The sequence below is a fragment of the Cyprinus carpio genome, chromosome B14 (assembly GCF_018340385.1).
Source record: "Cyprinus carpio isolate SPL01 chromosome B14, ASM1834038v1, whole genome shotgun sequence".
NCBI classification, from domain to species: Eukaryota; Metazoa; Chordata; class Actinopteri; order Cypriniformes; family Cyprinidae; genus Cyprinus; species Cyprinus carpio.
Genome location: NC_056610.1, coordinates 16,754,084 through 16,773,869, shown reverse-complemented (window position 1 = coordinate 16,773,869; position 19,786 = coordinate 16,754,084). Strand labels below are relative to the sequence as shown.

The window sequence follows — 19,786 nt, the reverse complement described above, 5'->3', positions numbered from 1 at the left end:
GCCGCTATTAAGAGACTGTGCTCTAGATTCATTGGATATAAATGAGGCGAGGAAGGAATGGAGGCCATGGACAGCTGACTACATCAACTACAAATAAATACATTTTAAAAATCTACCTAAATGTCACAGAGCACACCAGCTGTGATCTGAAAAACAGTCATGTAAGGCATCAGTCGAACGATATGTGGTCGATACAGGGTAAAAGTATGACAGCGTAAAGGCAGAAACCAAAGGACATAGCATTTATACCACGTACGCTCTGTAAAAATGGCTTTAAACACATCACAGTGAATAAGAACAGCATGATAGCTCAATCTCATAAAGCTACATTCAGATCCCCTTATATTGAAAAATAGATAAAATATGAAAGATGTGCGGATTACATGGAATGCTTTAAATTGGAAAAATACAGCAATACACACATACTGGAGTCTTATGGGTAAAATTAGCCCTACATACTGCATATTTTCCCTCATTTTTGCATTTGTTTAAAAAAGACTTTTTATACAGAATTTAGAAATTCAGAAAATAAATAAATTTGTGGCCATAAATTGAATCTTAGTTGTATATTATATATATATTTATATATACTGTGTTCCATTCATACGAACAAGATTATAATGGGGAAATACTTTGCAGATGATTTTGGAATTTGTCACTATGTTCTCTAGTATGTTACTATATACAAACAAAGTCTACTAGAACTGTCTCTTTGGACAGGCAATGCCCATTTCCATAAAAGCGCAGTGCTTTTAAATTTGTGTGTGATGGAAAAATAATAACCTCTTCAGTTCTGATGGTATGACGGGGATGAGATAATGTCATAATTCTGTAATAAAAACAGAGTGAATCATACAATCTCCCCCTTCAAAAAATCACTTCCAAAACAAAGCATTAACCACCTAGGCACTCTTTCAGTCTTATTCCAACAGGCATCCTTTTGAAGTTCACTAAGATGGCTACATAGGAAAAAACAAAACAAATGTTTCTCCGTATTGTATGTCATAAGCAACTGTGTGTCTGTGTGTTTAATCCTAAAGTCAATGGTGTGGTGTTGGTTTCTTTTTGGCTTCCCACTAACTTCTCCTTTGGTCCCTCTGCTGGATAAAATCTTTGGATTTGTCTGTGGAGATGAGAAGAGACCGAAACATCTCAACTGGCACATATGGTAGGAATCCCTGGTTGGAGAATGGCTGCTATCCTATTGGGAGTTTGGGAGTGACGGAGAGCAAACCAAAGAGCTTTCATCATGACATCATGGTTGGTCGAGTTCGAATTTAGGCACAATATCACAATAACTTTGGGTAAACAACAGTCAACGCCCATTCTAAACAATCAAGAGCAATAAATTACATATAATCTGCTCCACTGAAAAACTTCTGTATTTTTTTCATGTGTTGGTCGATTGTGTCCACATTCCCCTGCTTGGGCCACTAGTTTAGGTCTCAGCCGGTTCCGCCTTGACCTGGATGAAGTGGGATGCGGGTATCTGCATAGTGCCCGGCAATTCCTGCAGACCTTGAGAGCCGTCCAACAGCTCTTTAGCCTCAGGTTCTGGATGCAGAGCCACTTCTCCTCTCACTTCTAGCTCCTCCACAGGGGTCAGGCCCTCACTATGGCTACTGGCCAGCTGCGAGCCCACGTCCGAATGTCCGTTGATGGTCTGACCCAGCTCCTGACCTACACTGTTGATGATCACAGTTCTGTAGCTCAGCTCTGCCACTCCTTCCTCGAGTTCATCGCTAGGGTTGCTGTTGACCAGAGACTGGAGGTACTGTGGGTCTAGGATCTCCTCCTTCACCTGCAACCCTTGAAATTCACTGGGCTTCAGGACAGTGGCGATGACCGTTCCGGGCTGCTGGGCCACGACGGGCTGCCCGTTGGCACTGAGAGTAACCAGGCGGGTGATGCCATTAAGAGATCCGGCTTGCTGTGGCGTGGTGCTGATGACCCCTCCACTGGATGAGCCCAGAGTGGACACGAGGAGCTGCTGGGACTGGATGCTGTCTGTGGTCAGAGAGGCAGTCTGGATGGTGAGCACATCTTTACTGCCAGGGCTGGTGGAAGGCACAGTGTGGAGAATGACCCGAGGCGGCGAGGCATGAGTGGAGGAATCCCCATTGGTCAGAACAGAGGAGAGCGGCAGGGTCTGCAGGGTGACTGGACCTCCTCCTTGAGCTCCTGACGTGAGGACCATGGGAACAGAGCCTGGCATATTTATAGTCCTGAGAGAGAGATAGAGGGGCATGGGGTTATAAAGCAAGAATGCTTTAGTTCCAGTATAAGGAGAAGGAAAAATGATATGGCAGCATTGAATTAAAGTTGCCAGCTGTTTTTCTGATAAACTGTGGAACACGCAAAATACAACTTTTTTAAGTTGAAGAAGCTAAACTTATGATACTATTATTGTTTTATTTCTGATTTAAAATATATTACAGAGATAACTGACAAAAAAAAATGATATTGTGGCCACAAATTAGGAACACGCTATTAGACAGAATATTAATTTGTGGCTGTTGTACTAATTTTGATCTCGTTTTAGTGAAATTGTGGCCACATTGCACTAATTAATTCCTTGTTTTAATTTAATTAAATTGTGGCCATGTTGTAGTAATTTGTTCCCTTGTTTTAGTTAAATTATGGCCAAATTGTACTACTTTGCTCCCTTGTTTTAATTCAGTTAAATCATGGCCACTTTTTACAACTACAACCCTTTTTTTTTTTCTTTTTTTTAATCGTGGACAAGTTAAACTAATTTGTTGCCTTGTTTTAATTTAGTTAAATCATGGTCACATTATACCATAATTTAACTAAAACAAGGGGACAAATTCTTAATTTGAGGCCACAATATTTTTCCCCATGCCATTTACAGGGCTCTGTAATTTGTGTTACTGCCGAAGAAAAGTTTTACAAATGGCTCACTTATAAGGTCCATTTTGGTTATGATGCTGCTGCCTAAGAATGTAGCTTCCTATGTAGGCAACAAAGACAAACCATTTTGGAAAATAGCTTGTGTTTCAACAGTGGTTTTGTGTGTATGTAAAATGCCCCTCACCTTATGGAGTGTGTAGATACTGGGACAGCAGCACCTTGATTTGGCTGAAGAATGTGGACAGTCTGCAGCAGCTGTTCTGCTTGTTTTCCATTGCTGTTCAGTCCGGGACTCATCTCTCTCTTCACTGACTTCATCTGTGTGCTCTTCCCCTGCGCACGTGATGAACCGCGGCCCACTGCCCGTCCGTGAGGAGCAGACCGTTGCCCTCCGTACCCAGAACTGGCATCGTCCCCTTGGCTATCATCCTCATCAATAATGACCAGATCTGAGGGCATCTCCTTAAACTGGTAAACAAGCCTCTGTCCTTCAACCTTGGCCAGTATACCCCTCTGGTAATAGTACCTAAAAGAGAGCAAGAGGAAGGGGAGGTCAGGAAAAGCAATTCCTCTGGCATGATTGGTCCCTCTGGGTGTAGTGTTTGTAACCATTGGCTCACCTGAGCGCTCTGCCCATGGTTTCGTAGTTCATATCAGGCTTGTTTTTGTGCTTGCCCCACAGCTTGGAGACAGCCTTGGAGTCCACCAGCTTAAAAATGCCCTTCTCTCTCTGCGTCCATTTGATGTATTTGGGACAGGTGTTTTTGTCTTGCAGCAAGGCCAGGAGGAACTCCCACAGGTAGATAGTATTACCTACAAGAATAAGGGTCTTTTATATTCCTCTGTCGACTAATTAAAAGTTTAGACTTATAAAAAGCTTAAACACCTTTCATATTTCACACGCAATTCCACAGGTCTTATTTAACAAGCCGAACTGGCAGAGCTGCAATTATTGTATTCTTTCTTATAACCTTAATAAATCAATTCTCCCTTCATGGTAGCCCTACGCTGGACTGGAAATTAATTAGAGGAGCCTGGCACTAGATTATTCTTGTTTGTTGTGCGCTTTGGCCAGAAGTGGTTAAAAACAGCTACCCCGGCAGTGGGAGCCGGAGAGAGAACAGACCGGTGTGTCAAGGTGATGTATATGTATGCGGCCGGCCTCCTCTCTGAGCTGGGAACGGGACGCATGCATAAGGGGCTTCTATCAGGACAGCATCGATGTGCCCTCCAGCCTGCTATCACTTTTAGTTCTCTCACAAACGCAGCACTTTGAGAGCACCTCATCAATTAAACAGCCGCAGCACTGCCAGCAAAGCCCCGGTAAGAGCAACTCATGATGCATGCGGGAGACCGAGAAGCCATAGTTTCCAACTTTTTCTCCTTTACTCCTGTGTGCCGATCCGAGGTTGTGCATACCTTTGCCCTCTTTGCTCTTCTTCTTCAACGGGAGAGTTGGATTGGTGATGGGGGAGCAGGGTCGCACTGGTCTTGGTTTGCGCACTGCAGGAAGATTGCAGGAAAATAAATACACATAAACATAAATTAAATTAATTTAAAATTAAATTTAAAAAAGCATTTGTAATATAATACCTGATGTATTTGGTTATCTTTTGAATATTTTTACATTCTCTTGTCTCATCTTTAGTTTTTAGTTTTTAATATAATGCAGCAAAAAAAAAAAACTAAGGTGTACACTGCCTTCTACTGGAGGATAATGGTACCTTTGCTTTTCCTGGCAGGCTTGGAAAGGTTCTTTTGAGGGATCTCATCCAAAGAGGACGTCTCCTCATCCAGGGGAACATCCATGCAGCCGTTTGAGAGCTGCTCTGGACGCAGGGAAATGTAGGTCAGCTCTGATTCCAGCATATTCCCGTATGTGTGAACTACAGAGGGGTAGAGGTCAAGTATGAGTATGTGTATATAATACTGTTTGTTTAAACACAGACAGAACTGAAATGAGAAATGGTATCAGTATGTGCTAACTGACTGGAATATACAGGGTTTTTTAAGAAGTCTCCCCACAAAAATTTCTAAACAGAACAAAATAACAGCACCATGTAAACAGACAGTGAGTCATCACATACTCATGCGTTTCTCATCCAGGATATTATTGGGAGATTCCATGTTCAGTAGGGCCTCAGCCGCCTCAATGGTCTCCATATTGTCCTCTCCACCTGAGACTTGGGTCTCTACTGTGGACAGAATATATATTAATCAAGTGACAAACACTAAGCTTTCACTATCATGGCTTTCATTTTAAATGTGCTTGGCAGTAGTTTTCTAGGATATTTAAAGAACAAATAGATAAAGTGATTCGTGAAGTTGTCCATTACGGTTTTGTATATATATATATATATATATATATATATATATATATATATATATATATATATATACATATATATATATATATGGAGTGAGAAGAGAGAGAGGAAGATTTTTAAATATATTAATACTTATATGTAGGATGCATTAAATTGACAAAAAGTGACAGTTAAGACATCTATTATGTTACAAAAGAATTCTATTTCAAGTAAATGCTGTTTTTCTGAACTTTCTCCAGAGAATCCTGCCAAAAAATATATAATGGATTCCACAATAATGATTCCACGAAAATGATTTCTGAATAATCGTGTGACACTGAAGACTGGAGTGATGATGCTGAAAATTCACCTTTGCCATTGCATGGAAAAACTGCACTGTATAATATAAATTTATTAATTAAAAAATTAATAAATTGTTTATATATAGCTATATATATATATTTTTTTATTTTTTTTCTTTTTTTTTTTTTTTTTTTTTAAATAGAAAACCATTATTTTCAATTGTATTTTGAATACTTATTATTCAATATTACTGTTTTTACTGTATATGTATAAACATAACCTTGGTTAAGCAGAAGAGACTTAAAATCTTACCAATCTCAATCTTTTTAACAGTAGTGCATATACTGCATATAAACAGTGTTGTGGATTGTTTCAGGTGCAAAGAGTACTTTTTTCCCCATTTTCATGAGAAAGGTTTTCAAAAAAACATCATGCTGCCTATAATTGTGGTCACTTATTGGACTCACCAGAAAGCCCCACATCTCCCATCATGTTCTCTTCCACCACATCCTGAATGGCGTCCACCATGATGCCATTAGTCACCTCATCTGCCTCCAGTCCAGAGTACACCTGCATGAGGTCGGCAGCGGGCACCTGCTCCACGATCACTGCTGGGAAAACTGAAGGGTCGTCCAGCTGTGGGAGAACAAACAGAGAGATAAATGTGCCATTGATCTAAAATCAACTGTCATGCAATGCTTTCAGCAGAAAGTAAAGTGCACCATAATTGCTTTAAAACACATAAATTTGCCCCTTTCCTGCAGATGAAAGCTTCTAATCCACAATCGTCCAGGTTACTTATACTCACAGAGCTGCAGCTAATGGCCCATTCATAATGGCTTTAACCTGAGCCGGTCCAGTCACTTGGTTGGACTCTTACTATGCATCAGAATAACAATAAGGCCAGAGACTAGCCTGTGCTGTATCATGTGAGTAAATGACGTGAACGCAAACACACCACAGTTCCAGTAAGGTTCTTATACACATGACCCTGTTTGCTCCCAGGGCATGAGCTTCGTGCCAAAAACACAATCTCAGGCTTCCTCATTTCCACCAGCATTCCTTAGCAAGGGTGGAGATCACATGGGGGAAAAGAGGAAATAGTTGGTACTGGATATAAAGCCACAAGAGACCATTCCTCATCCCCCACAACAGTCAACAACACAGCCAAAAAATACCAAAATAAGTCATTCTTGCAATCTTTATGTTTTCCTACTTTTATAGATAGTCTAGATGAATAAAGATTGCTAGTAAGAGCAATCTGAAGAAAAAAAAGACCAATCCATTTCCAGGGAAACCTGGTGTTGAAGATAGCATAACTTAATGAGTGACAGTCAGTGTGTGTGTGTGTGTGTGTGTGTGTGTGTGTGTGTGTGTGTGTGTGTGTGTGTGACCAACTGAATATCATTAACAGGCTAGTAGCTCTCATTATGCCTTTGGCAGACAATATGTGCAAAAAAGGCAAAATGTGTCAGAATATGAGTGACCATTGACAGAGCGGGAATAATTCAAGAGAAACTACAGTCTGATCGAAGTCTAGTGACCTTTATTCTGACACTTGTTAGAGGACCGCTTAAATTATGCAACTGTTCATTGCGAGCTTGACAAGTGACCGCCTTTCCTCTGACTACATTTCATGATTTATTCTGCCATTTTTAAAATGACTGAGAACACGTGCACGCACGCGTCTGTTGTGTTGTGTAACCACTAGATGGCAGCAGAATGCAGTTTATCACCTTTCCAGTCGTGCAATTGTGTGAAGATGAACAAAACAAGAACAATATGCAAAGCACGTTCCTGCCCAAAGAAAATAATCTCACATACACACCAAAAAAAAAAAAAAAAAAACCTAATACTTAACAATAACTGATCAGTGTAATACAGTACTTCAGGAATGCTTGAAATACTCTCTCTTTGCAAACAAGATTGTGAAACACGTAAGCTATCTTACATCTTCCTTTGGCAGGATTTTCTGTTTTTGTTCCATCATCCTTGGACTATTTGCTGTTGTTATGGCATTTCCCCCAGAGACTCTATGGGTTTGGCTTTTCAAATCTCAGTTCAAGGCCAGAATAATTCATTCAGTTCAGTTTAACACAAACTCTAAACTGCTAGAATTTAGCTACTGTTTAATTTGGACATAAACTACTATTTGAACATTTAGGTCTGTAAGATTTTTTTAAATGTTTTTGAAAGGAGTCTCTTTTGTTCACCAGTGCTGCATCTATTTGATCAAATACAATAAAACAGTAATGTTGCAAAACATTGTCACAATTTAAAATAACCGTTTTCGGTTTACTGGCCATCTGCAAGATAGAGCAAGATAGTTTATAAAATATAATTTATTCCCGTGATGGCAAAACTTAACTTTCATCAGCCATTACTCCAGTCTTCAGTGTCACATGATCCTTCAGAAATCATTCTAATATGCTGATTTGCTGCTCAAGAAACATTTAATATCATCAATGTTGATAACAGTTGTGCTGTTTAACATTTTTGTAGAAATTCTGATACTTTTTTCAGGATTCTTTGATAAATAGGATGTTCAAAAGAACAGCATTTATTTGGAATAGAAATCTTTTGTAACATTTTAAATGTGTTTGTTACTTTTGAACAGTTTAATGTATCCTTACGCAATAAAAGTATAAATTTCTTTCAAATAAATAAATAAAGCAATCTTACTGACCCTAAACTTTTAAATGGTTGTGTACACCAAATAAACGTTTGATTTTAGCATGTCGTTTTCAGTTTACTTAGACAAGAGTTTTAACTAAGCTAGACAGACACTCTGTGAATCCCACAAGCCCTGACTGCTTAGTAAGCAGGAAACTTAGTCTTGCTCTGTGCATTTGTCAACGTCCTCCCTCTCATCCTGCTTTACTGGGGAACTACAGACGTCAGATATCAGGATTATGCAAAAAACGTTGGTGATCGGTTTACATAGCCTCTCTTATACTGCCTGACAAGTAAATGCAAAATAGTTGAACATGACTATATGAGTCTATACAAAGTTAAATTTCAGAAGTTATTGCATAAAATCCATGTTATTTGTAAACAGACCAATTTATGCATTTATAAGCATGGCATAAAATCAGCTAAATAGCTCTGCCCTAATAAATATAAGATTCCAGTGTTGATACAGCTCTTCATATGCCAATATCTTAATCATGCACATTAGTAAAAAGAGTAAAACTTTTCTGTTTTTAAAACCCAAAGACTGCAATAAAGCTGTAACATTCCTTTTTTTTCCCACAATAATCAACCACATTTTTAAAACATCAGATAAAAAGCAGTAATTTGCATAGTTGAGTTCCGTGTTCCTACTGTATGCATAAAACCGATAGCATGCGGTGTGTTCCACGGTTATACTCTGTTCTGCTTTACCTGATGCCAGACGTGATGCTAACCCACTGATGCAATACAAGACCCTCACTTGCAATGTCGGAGACAAGCTTTTGGATGATTCTCAAACACTGTGTTTTAAGCAGGCATCATGCAACAGGTTTTCAGCAATAAATAATTAATCTGTTGACCACTAAAGCGGCACAATGTCACGCTAATGCAGCAATAGGACATGTATGATGTGGAAAGAGGAGCAAAGAGAAGTTATGCAAGCCTGGCTTAAATAAAAGGTGATTTAATATACTGTGGATGCACCAATACAGTCTGTGACAACATGCATGTAAAAATTATTTAATAATAAATAAAAAAAGCATTTGTTGCATAAACGTAGGCACACAAAGAAACACTGGCAGCCAAACTTCTGACATACACTACCATTCAAAATTTGCTCACCAAGGCTGCAATTATTTGATAAAAATGCAGTAAAACAGTAATATGCTGATTTGGTGGTCAAGAAACTTTTCTTATTATAATCAATATTGAAAACAGTTGAGTTGTTTATACTTTTTTTGGAAACCATGATTAATATTTTTCAGGATTCGTTTGAATAGAAAGTTCAAAAGAACTGTATTCATTCGAAATAGAAATCTTTTGTAAGATTATAAATGTATTTACTCAATTGAATGAGTCCTTGCTGAATAAAAGTTCTGCTTGTTTATATAGTAGCAGAGATGTTTTATTAATTATAGTTAATAAAAGCTCAACGTTGTTATATACAAAATGACTGAAGTAGGAGTTGTCTTTGTTTACTAAACTAATTATGCCAACTGATATGATTCCTGTGTTTGGTTTCTCTCACCCAATATATTGTTATGCTTAAAATTAATTTCAGAAAGTAGTAATCATGTAATTTCACTTTAAAATACTATGGTGTTCAGTTGTAGCATCCTGTATTTGATGTAATCACTAGTGGAATTAAAGGTTTATTTAAATTTTAAACACACTACCATCAAATTACAGTCTGATTCCACTATTTTGAACTGAAAAATTAGAGCATTACTAAAAATACAAGTATCGGTATTGGTGAGAACCAAAACTAGTTGTCAATACTTGCACTCAGTCTCTAAAATATTGCCTATGCATCCCTATTTTATATTACTAATTTAACTAATTTAACTTAAATGCACAATAATATGTAGATCAAAAATCAGCCCATTCTGAAAACCTGACTATGCAAGAAAACCCTGTTTATACAAGAAATTATTTTGTTTTGACATCAACAGTAATTAACATGAGGCATGCGCAAACTAAATAAGCCACTAGAATGTTGGTAAAGGTGTTTACATACAAAGTGAAACTGGGGTAATGGCTAAAAATCTAGTTGTGCAAGTTTTTTTTTTTTTTTTTTTTTTTTTTTTTTTTTTTGCTTAAATGTTAGCAATCTTTAGCAGGTTGTAACACGTTATGTTGTATTAGGTTAATAAGATAATCAGTATTGTAAGATTGTGGATATAAATGCACTCAGCAAATCCGGAAATCTGGATCTAGTACTTCTGCTGTGTGCAGTAGCTGAACTCTGACACTGTGGCTTAATATCATTTCCCTCCCATTACAAGTCAACTTGACTTATGGGGGATAATTATTGACTCTAGGTCCAGCAAGGCTAATCATTACAGTCCACACAAGCAGCTGGACACATTTCACTGCACACATAGTGAGAAGCGTCAAGGTTCGTTTTGCACAGTCCCCAGAAAAGCAGCTCTATTGTTATAAGTGGGAGTCTAAAGATATCTGAGACTGTGGGGTGACTGGTAGAGCTTATTTATGATGGTGTGGTGATAGAGTGAGGGGGATTTAGGGAGTGACTTAGAAGCCAGTGTCGTTTCAAAACAATAGTAGCCTTCTGGGTGGAACAGGACTTGTCTCCCATGCTGCAACAAGTTGAGCAGGTTAGGCCTGAATCTAGCTTTCGGTTCTCTTTCAGTCTGTAAGAGAAGAGGCATGGGGTTCCATAGAAGACCTGTCACACTTGATCCATTCACCTGACTGCACAAACACACTTAAGATGAAGATCAGGATTCTGGAGTCATCTGAACTCAGACAGAATATAGACAGAAGAAACCAAAACACATAAGCATGACAGCATGCTTGCATACGCACATACTATACAGTGGCCTAGAAAGTATTTGAATACTTTTGCCACAATTAAATATGTATGAAAGTATTTGCATAGCCTAACGAAAATTTAAAAAATGTTCAATGATAAATACACTAACGTTCAAATGTTTGGGAACAGTAATATTTATTTTAAAATAATTTTATACTTTTATTCAGCAAGGACACATTAAATCAGCATGCTTAATGTCATGAAATATTTCTATTCAAATAAATCCAGTTCCTCTGAATTTTCTAAAAAATTAAGAAAAAACAGAAGGAAAAATTCATGGAAATCATTTTCCATAAAAAAGCACTGCAAATGCTTTCAGCATTGTTAACAGTAAAAAATGTTTCTTGAGCACCAAATTAGAATGATTTCTGAAGAATCATGTGACGAATGGAGCATCACAGGAATAAATTACATTTTAAAAAAATATTCAAATATGAAAGAGCTATTTTAAGCTGTAATAACATTTCACAAACACAATTAAATAAATGCAGCCTTGGTGAGTTTAAGAGACTTTTTTCAAAAAAAAAAAGAAACTTTTGAATTGTAGTGGATTGTTCAGAAACTGTGGCTATTTTCTGGTCTTTAAGCTTTGTTGAACATGTTTACTTTGTGATCTTGAAGAGAACTGACATGACTTAAAACAACTTGATACAACTTGACTTGAAACGGTGACCTCTGGACCAGTTTGTAAAAAATAGCTTTTTCTGATATATTGTATCTAACGCAATAAAATTCAGACGTCTTAAGTGTTCAGATACTTTCTGGGGCCAAATGCTACCTTTATTCCCAACCAGGTTTTCGTAAAAGAATACAAACACACTGAGTTCAGACTGACTGGCTATTCCTACATCTCAGTCTTTCCATCTGCGCCCTGCCAGCAACCCACACAGTCATCTCTCAACCCTCTCCTTGCACTCTTAATTTTCCATCTTCATCCCTCCCTTGCCTTCATGCCTGGCATCAAAGGTGCGGACCTCCAAAAACCCAAATCCCCTCCTTGAGACCTGGCCTGTGAAGCTGGATGGACAAAGACAGTTCCTAAACATAAAGAAACTACAATTTGATGTGCCTAATAACAAAAATTTCTATCACCAAAACCAGGGTTTTTTAGGTCAACGATGAAGGGCGGTTTCATAGAAAACAACAAATGTGACTGTGATGTACCTGATTGATTTCATCCATCCCATTACTGGCGAACTCAAAGACAAGCTCGCTGGACTGGACCGCAGTGGTCATGGTGTTGTAGGGGGAGAAAGGGTAGGACACAGGCTGACAGGCAGAGGGTTCCTACCCCTCCACGCACTCCCCGGACCGCTTCGCTCCACACCCCTCGGCACAGGAAGCACTCTGAGGCAGGAACACTGCTTAAATGAGAGGCACTGTTAGGTAAAAACAGAGTTCCCTCTTTTGGTCCTGCACGCTTCTGTTTCTTTTCCTCCAGATGACAGTAGAGTGGCGGAGGACTGCGTGATGGAGGAGGATTCTTCTCACTCCAGCTCCGTCTGGGGCATCTAAACCTTCAAGAGAGAAACAGAGGAAAATGAACATTAGGAAACTGCGACTGAGCAAAATGGGCTGTGTCACATCATCAGAGAGAGAGAGGGCTGGGATGGCCAGAAGAGCCTGAGACGGTACCGTTGGGACTGAGACGAGGGGCTAATTTTCTGACTCTATGAACCGTTCGCTCAGTGCTGGAGAGACTTTCGACTCTCCGATCTCATTTTTGGCTTCGAACCACACAAAGCTGCCCCAAAGTCAGACTCTGAGAAAGTCTGGCCAGGCAGAATGAAAATGGGCGAGTGGAAAATAAACTCCACGATCCAGCAAATTCATCACTGGCCACTTAACTTTTTCTCACTTTGACTCCTGTTTACCCTCTGAGATCACAACAACACAACTGTTGCATTACTCTGTCACTCTGTATTCATTTTAGTTTTTAATGTTTTTTTTTTTTTTTTTTTTCAGCTTATAGGTATAAGACAGAATTTACATATTACACTATTTACACTATTCTTTTTGCAAATAAACAACATAAATGTTATATTTAAATAACATACAAATATTTAAAAATGTATTATGCTGATAATTAAAATAATATTAAATATATATAAACTTAATTTCATAATGAATTAATTTTTTCATACTGTACATTGTAATGTCTAAATGTCTGAAATTCACATTTAAAACCATTTATTTTAGGTTTTAATTTTTTTTTTTTTTTTTTTTTTGGCTTATTGATATAAGACAGAATTTACATATTGCGTTCACACTATTCTTTTTCTGGATAATCAACATAAATCAACAAAGGCTACAAGACACTTGGTCTACTGTGATTCTGAATGCCTGGTTTAATTCATCAAGGTTCAGATGTAATAAGTGAACCTCTTCAGTGGCAGTGTGGAGGAAGGGGGAGGGGCATGGATTGCGACAGGATATGAGATCAGCCAGTCTGATCAAAGGGGTACTGTAAACAAGGTTGGGTTATCAGTCACATGAGTGAAAAAAGGCCCAGAACACACCCTTGTCCAAAGTCCACATCCACTCCTCAGACTAAAGCCAGCTAAACTACAGAAACTCAAAAACACAAGAAACACAGGCCGTTAAGAGTAAAGAGTACCCTCTGTCCGGCCCTGAGGCGGCAAGGAGGAACAGGAGGGACTGCAGTCTGGTTAAAGATTACACGAGAGCAGTGGGAGGAGTAGAGGTGGTTTGGCTGAACCACTGAAGGGGGGTGTAAAATGGCAGCAGAGCAGCCCATGTCTCCTCTGTGGCAGGGTGGGGCTTGTTTGCTTTGAAAGGACAGTGTGTGTGTCAACAAGTGCATACCAGGTTGAATGGTGTCTGGGGGGTTGGGGTTGCTGGGGTGGGTGGGTAAAGGGTATAATGGGGGAGATAGAGAGAATAGGAAAGACAGGCCCATGTGGGTGGCAGGGAGGTCAAACAAATGTTCTGTTTAGCTCGGACTGTGCCCAAGACCCCTGAAGCAGCTGGAGTCCTATACTCAACATGGGGCCTCGTATGGCTTTGCCTCTCCAGAAGAGCGAGGAACAGGATGAGGTATGCCACGACAGAGAGGCCCAGCCTATTATTACCACTAACCAGATGGCCCCCCCAAGAGCCCTTCGGCCCTGCCTCCCTTCCCACAGCATGGGGCCAACATCTGGAGCACCCTGCTGAAGGTTCCCTCTCCCTGGCTTTGGTCAAGACAAGCTCTTTGAACCAATAATTTATTTCCTTGCCATTACAATGCTCTGGGAGTTGCTACTTGGTTGCTAGGGTGTTCTGGGTGGTTACATCAAATCAAAAGAATTTGATCAAGCCTTCTAGGTAGGATAAATTAAAAGAGATATTAAAATTCTATCCAAAACCAATAAACCAATAGTAACTGTAGCTTTATGTTATGACAGATAACCAAGAAATGGCTCATATTATAATTCTAAATTATTTTGTCTAAATAAGATTTAAAAAAATAAATAAAATAAAATGTTGTAATTTACATTATAATGTAAGGTATAAAATATGGATAATCATTTTGAGATTTGCTAAAGATTAAATTTGTTATGTTAAAAATAGATGAAATGAGCCTGTAAAATGAAATATCCAATATCGGCACATACATATGTAATATAGACTACAGTTCAAAAGTTTGGAGCCGATAAGATTTTTTTGTGATTTTGAAAAAAGTCTCTACAGTAAAAGTAGTAATAATATTTCACAATATTACTGTTTTAATATATTTTAAAATATAATAAATTATAATTTATATAATTTCAACGGCCATTACTTAAATCTTCAGTGTCACATGTCATGATTTTTCAGAAATCAATCTAGTATTTTTATTTGATTCTCAACAAATATTTCTTCTTATTATAAAAGATTAATAAAGTTGTGTTTAATATTTTTGTGGAAACTGTGATCATTCTTTAATGAATAGAAAGATCAAAAGAACACTAATTATTTGAAATAGACATCTTCTGTAATTTTATAAATGTCTTTAACATCAATTTTGATCAGTTTAATGCAAAAAAAAATATCTATCTAACCAGCTGATGCATCATGTATGTCTATTTTTGTTTTTGTCTTCTTCTTTTCTAGATGCTTAGGTCTCTCTATCAGTGTCTAAGGTAATCTATGGTGTATTTTAGAGCATTTTATATCAAATAAAAGTACACTTTTCCTCAATAAACCACACAATTTGAGGTATCACCCAGATCTGAAGCATTAACTGTGCTAGAAATGATAATCACAACTACAGTGATACCCCTGGCAAAATAAGACCACACACAGAGTGGGTCATGCCTACCTCTGCAGTCTGGGAAAGCACTCGCCCATGAAGTCTCCGTAGCGTGAGCCAGGGGTCAGAAGTCGCCAAGCTAGAGTATGGCTGAGTTCTGCCTCCTCTTTTACAGACTAGCTCAAAATGGCCTCATGTCATTCTCAGTTCTTCTTTTCAATTCAAAAAGCTCTCTGTACCTCAAACTGCAGCTGCGTTCGCGGCAGCCAAAGCTCGCAGCTTGAAATTCTATTAGACAATCTTGCCATGGTCTACAGCCCTGCTTCTGAGTAATGAAGTCGTTCACACCATTTGACAGTGATGTGCTGGTAAATGAAAGCGTGATATGGGATTGATGGGAACATTTCACACAAAGAGATGAAACTGGTGGGGAGCAAAATCGTGCAAATCTGTGATTGCGTGCATCATGCCGCTCTCCACGCTGATTCCCAGTGGTATATAATGAGACCTCGTGCCGGGCACATGGCGAGTGATCTGCGCCACCGTGACTGCAGCCTGGGAATGATACAAGTGGATGCGACAACACTTGCCTTGTCCCAACACACGCACATGCAAATGGGCCAAAACAAGAGCCTGCCGCACGTCATCCAGAGGCGCCGAGAGGGAGGGAGAGTTACTCAATACTCAAGATTTCAGTAAGCAAACACTCTCCAGGGTGGGGCTCGCATGGAATCACTCCATGGCTGAGGTCCACCAAGGATATACGCTCAGCAAGCAAGGTAAAACTATGAGGTGTACATGAAAAACACCCGCCCAAGTCTTTAATTGCCCTAATGCAGCAGCTGGTACGGGTCTGGCAAAGCGCCTAGTCTGTGTTGTCAAAACAAGTAAATATAAAGCAAGACACTGACTAAAATGTTGGATGGAATAACCAGTTTTGAGGGGAGAATACATCTTACCCTGTGGACCCTGTCGACCCACCCGCCCCTGTAAAGTCCTCGGCTGAGCTCAGTGTTAACCATGAAAGGAGGTAATTTAAGCCAACCAAATGACTAAGCCATGAGTCACCCTGACAATGGAATTTAATCACAGGGCAAGCAAATTCAAACATGAATGATCATCTAACGTAGGTGAGTGGTTTGATGGGAAGGATCATGGATTCAAGATGTGGTATGATCGTGAGTTGTCATATTCTGATGACATCACAAGGATGGATGGAGATGGAGGTTTTGGAGAGGGCGAAGTCGTCTCTAGTTACTTTGTGGGGAGTGATGTCATGGCAATAATGATGTCAACACATTTGAGAAAAACTAGTCTAGATTGCCTCTCAAAATAGCTTGGGATACTAGGGCTTTCGGAGAGACACTGACTAAGAGAAAGCGAGAGGAATTTGCAGCTCTTTTCCTGCTCGGTCAGGAAGGAGGACTGGCATTCCTGGCATTTCAGAACATGCCAGTCTCGAGCGTTTCAGTGAAAACACAGTCCACAATGCTGGCTCCACTATAAAAATTTGACACTAAAACACCTCCAGTGAGCTAGTAACCATTTATGTGTGTCTTGTGAGACATCTTAAGGCTTATCTCCACTTACCAATGGGAAGAGAAACACTGAGGGTGGAATTATGCCAACTGCACCCTTTCAATCAATATGGAAGACAAAGCCTCTTTCAACAGGGTTATCTGCTTGACTCAGCAGAACATGGGTGTTTTTAGCTTAGTTCCTGTGAATGTGAGGATATGATGCTTCATCTCAAGCAAAGTCCTGTAAAGCTGTGATAATGGGCCGTGGAAAAAACTCCAACTCAACTATAATATGGTCACAGTCATTTAAACAGCCCTGACAGAAGCTACTATACTGCTACTGCTTTATGTTCAAGTGGTACAAATAAAATATGACTAATATGCTAACACTATATCAATATATTAATAATAATATACACTACTATTCAATACCTACTATACTACTATAAATTTCACATAATCATTTAGAAATCATTCTAATATGCTAAATTGTTAAAAAAAAAACATTTATTATTTGAACAATAGAGTAAATATTAAATTGGCAACATAAAAGCAATGCTACATATGATTATGAAACCATTTAAGAGCAGTAGATTTCTCTTTTTTGTATTAATATAGTTGTACTTTTGACAAATTTTCCAATTTATGTTGATATTCAAATTACCAAGGCGACCATTTTTACCCAAAAGCGCATCTGTGTGTTCATGTTGACATTCTTACAGTGCTCAAAAAAGGTTATCTTTTTTTTCTCTTCCTATTAAAGTGATGTGAAAGTATCACCATCACACACCCCTTTGTTGGTCACTGACGTGGAGAAGAGTTCATTATACATTAGGGAGAAAGGTCAAGGGCCTGTGTTTGCTAATTCAACAGAACAAAAGAGACTGCAATTAATGAGACTAGCATATAAGCAATTCCCACTGCTACATCAGTCTATAACACCACCACATAGCAACTTCTGCTACAATAGTCGTCAATTCACAGTGTGCATCTAATACAGAACCAAAAAATGGTTTGAGGATAAAAGCATAAGCCAGGTAAGATTTTAAAAAGGCCATTATAAAAACTAGAGCAACCTTTGTGAAGGAAGGGGGTCAAAAAGAAAAGTCAAAAGAAAAAAGAAGGGGAGAGAGAACTGCTACAACCGAGACAGAAGAAAGGCTTTACCTTCTGCTAAATTTAATCTCATCTCGCAACTTCGCAAGTCTTGTACTTTCCCACTCCGCCTCGAGGCGCTAGAAAAAGTCTAGGGGCCCACACCCACCTGAGACAGGAGCTGTTATCATTGAGTCTGGGGCTCAGCTCTCCAAACATTAAAGGCTAGGGAGGAGAGACTGAGGCCAGGTGAAGGCAAAATCCCTGCCACTAAATTCATTAGGGTCTAAAGACGCTTGTTTAAAACCAGTTGTGTTCATCTTTGCCAGATGGAAACTTGTTTGAGGAAATGACAAAGATCATCCACCCTTATGGAAATGTGATAGATGGTTTTCCAAACAATTTTAAGATGATTTAAATTGAAAGTTGAAATGTCAAACAACTATAGTCGTTCAATTTAGCTGGTGCTACAAGTTAGGATGTTTTACTGCCTAAAATTATACAACCTACCCTATGAAATGGGTTACCAGTTGGTCAAACTTTAAGCTATGGTAAAGGAACCCTAAAACTAAAGAAAGATAAATGCAAAAGGAAAGAGAACAGCCACAACTGACCTGTGAATCTTGCAGTGACAGGAAATGCATCACTGAGCAGTCGGTTTCTGCTACTTCCTGACTGTTAGACCACAAACAAGCGAACACTTCTCTCTCATTTTGAGAGTGGAAACTTCTTCCCCTTCCTCTTAGACTCTATTTTTCTCACTTTTTTGTGTTTTCGACATGTTTGAATGTCATATATTTCTATTTAGTTGGTAACCACTATACGAAAATAACAAAATAAATAAATAGCAGTGACAACATGGCACACGTTTCGTATAAATTTGTATAATTTTTGCACAAAAAGATTCTAAAGGCCCCCTACTTTTACACTGAGCACTCAGATCATGCCACCCTTCAGTGGTTTGCTTCTGAGAAGAAAAAAACAAGTCTGGTTCTCAGAATTCTAAAAACGCATCTTCAGACACCTTCAAAAGCTTCATTTATCATACCCGATATCATACTACTGTGATCATACCACCACACACACAATCAGACACGGTATTATCACCTAAAACCATCAAATCAAGACCTCACAAACACAACACCAATACATACATTCAGTGACTTGAAGCAAAAAGAAGAAACTGACTGTTTTACAGACTAAATTCCATGTAGTATGGGTGTTGCAGACTGGGGTTAATTACGGAGAAAACAACATGAGGAACAGAACTTAGTGCACCCTTACTCACTTCCTCTCTCGCACATCTCACATTCAGGGTTAATCTCCTGCTACTAAACGCTTAGCTATTTCCTCTATATGAATGTAGTGTCCTCAGGCATCGGTACAGATGCTGATGGGCTAAGGCTGATGTTTAAAAATGTAAGCAGATTATATCTTACCAGCAGCGAGCTGACCCCAACTGATGGACTTCTTAAAATGCACATGGTGTATGCTACAAAATGTTAAAAATGTTCTTCCCTGTGATCTGATTCTACTATGTGGCAACAGGCCGCACACCACAGATAGAAACACACGTCAGACTTGTGAAAACAGGACAGGAAATTGCCACAGGGGCTAATAAAGACAAAAGTTCTTGCTGTACTTTCAAACTTTGAGACCCAAAATGTAAAAGTTATCCATTTCAAATTCTGTCACCTACAAGTACATTGGAATGATATTATGAATGTGCTGATGTAAAAATTCTGTTCGATACCAACAAGCGGATAATTATTTTCATGTCATGGCTGATGATAGACAAATGCCTGATATTAAAATTAAATAATTTTTCTAAATCTCTTGATAATACAAAAAGTGAATTTATAGGGATCACAACATTGGAAAAATTGATGCTGGCAGTTTTCTAAAGACTACGTTTAAGTGAGTGTTAGATGCAACGTCAGTATAAAAA

At 38.8% G+C, this 19,786-nt stretch overlaps 1 protein-coding gene across 5 annotated transcripts in view; it reads right to left on the bottom strand.

The window, feature by feature from the left end:
• Positions 1-220: 220 nt before the first annotated feature.
• LOC109088019 (ETS-related transcription factor Elf-1-like) overlaps positions 221-19,786 on the bottom strand; it is a 38,714-nt gene continuing 19,148 nt past the window's right edge. For 2 of the 5 annotated variants that reach the window (XM_042738268.1, XM_042738267.1), the window contains 8 exons: positions 12,154-12,506; positions 5,948-6,116; positions 4,959-5,066; positions 4,596-4,757; positions 4,291-4,374; positions 3,492-3,684; positions 3,056-3,397; positions 221-2,225 (listed from right to left, as the gene is read on the bottom strand). In XM_042738268.1, the coding sequence (XP_042594202.1) occupies positions 1,439-2,225; positions 3,056-3,397; positions 3,492-3,684; positions 4,291-4,374; positions 4,596-4,757; positions 4,959-5,066; positions 5,948-6,116; positions 12,154-12,225 (1,917 nt within the window). In that variant the 5' untranslated portion in view covers positions 12,226-12,506 and the 3' untranslated portion in view covers positions 221-1,438. Of the gene's footprint in view, positions 2,226-3,055; positions 3,398-3,491; positions 3,685-4,290; positions 4,375-4,595; positions 4,758-4,958; positions 5,067-5,947; positions 6,117-12,153; positions 12,507-19,277; positions 19,406-19,786 lie in introns of those variants that run through there. The other 3 variants (XM_042738269.1, XM_042738270.1, XM_042738271.1) reach the window with 3 other exon arrangements.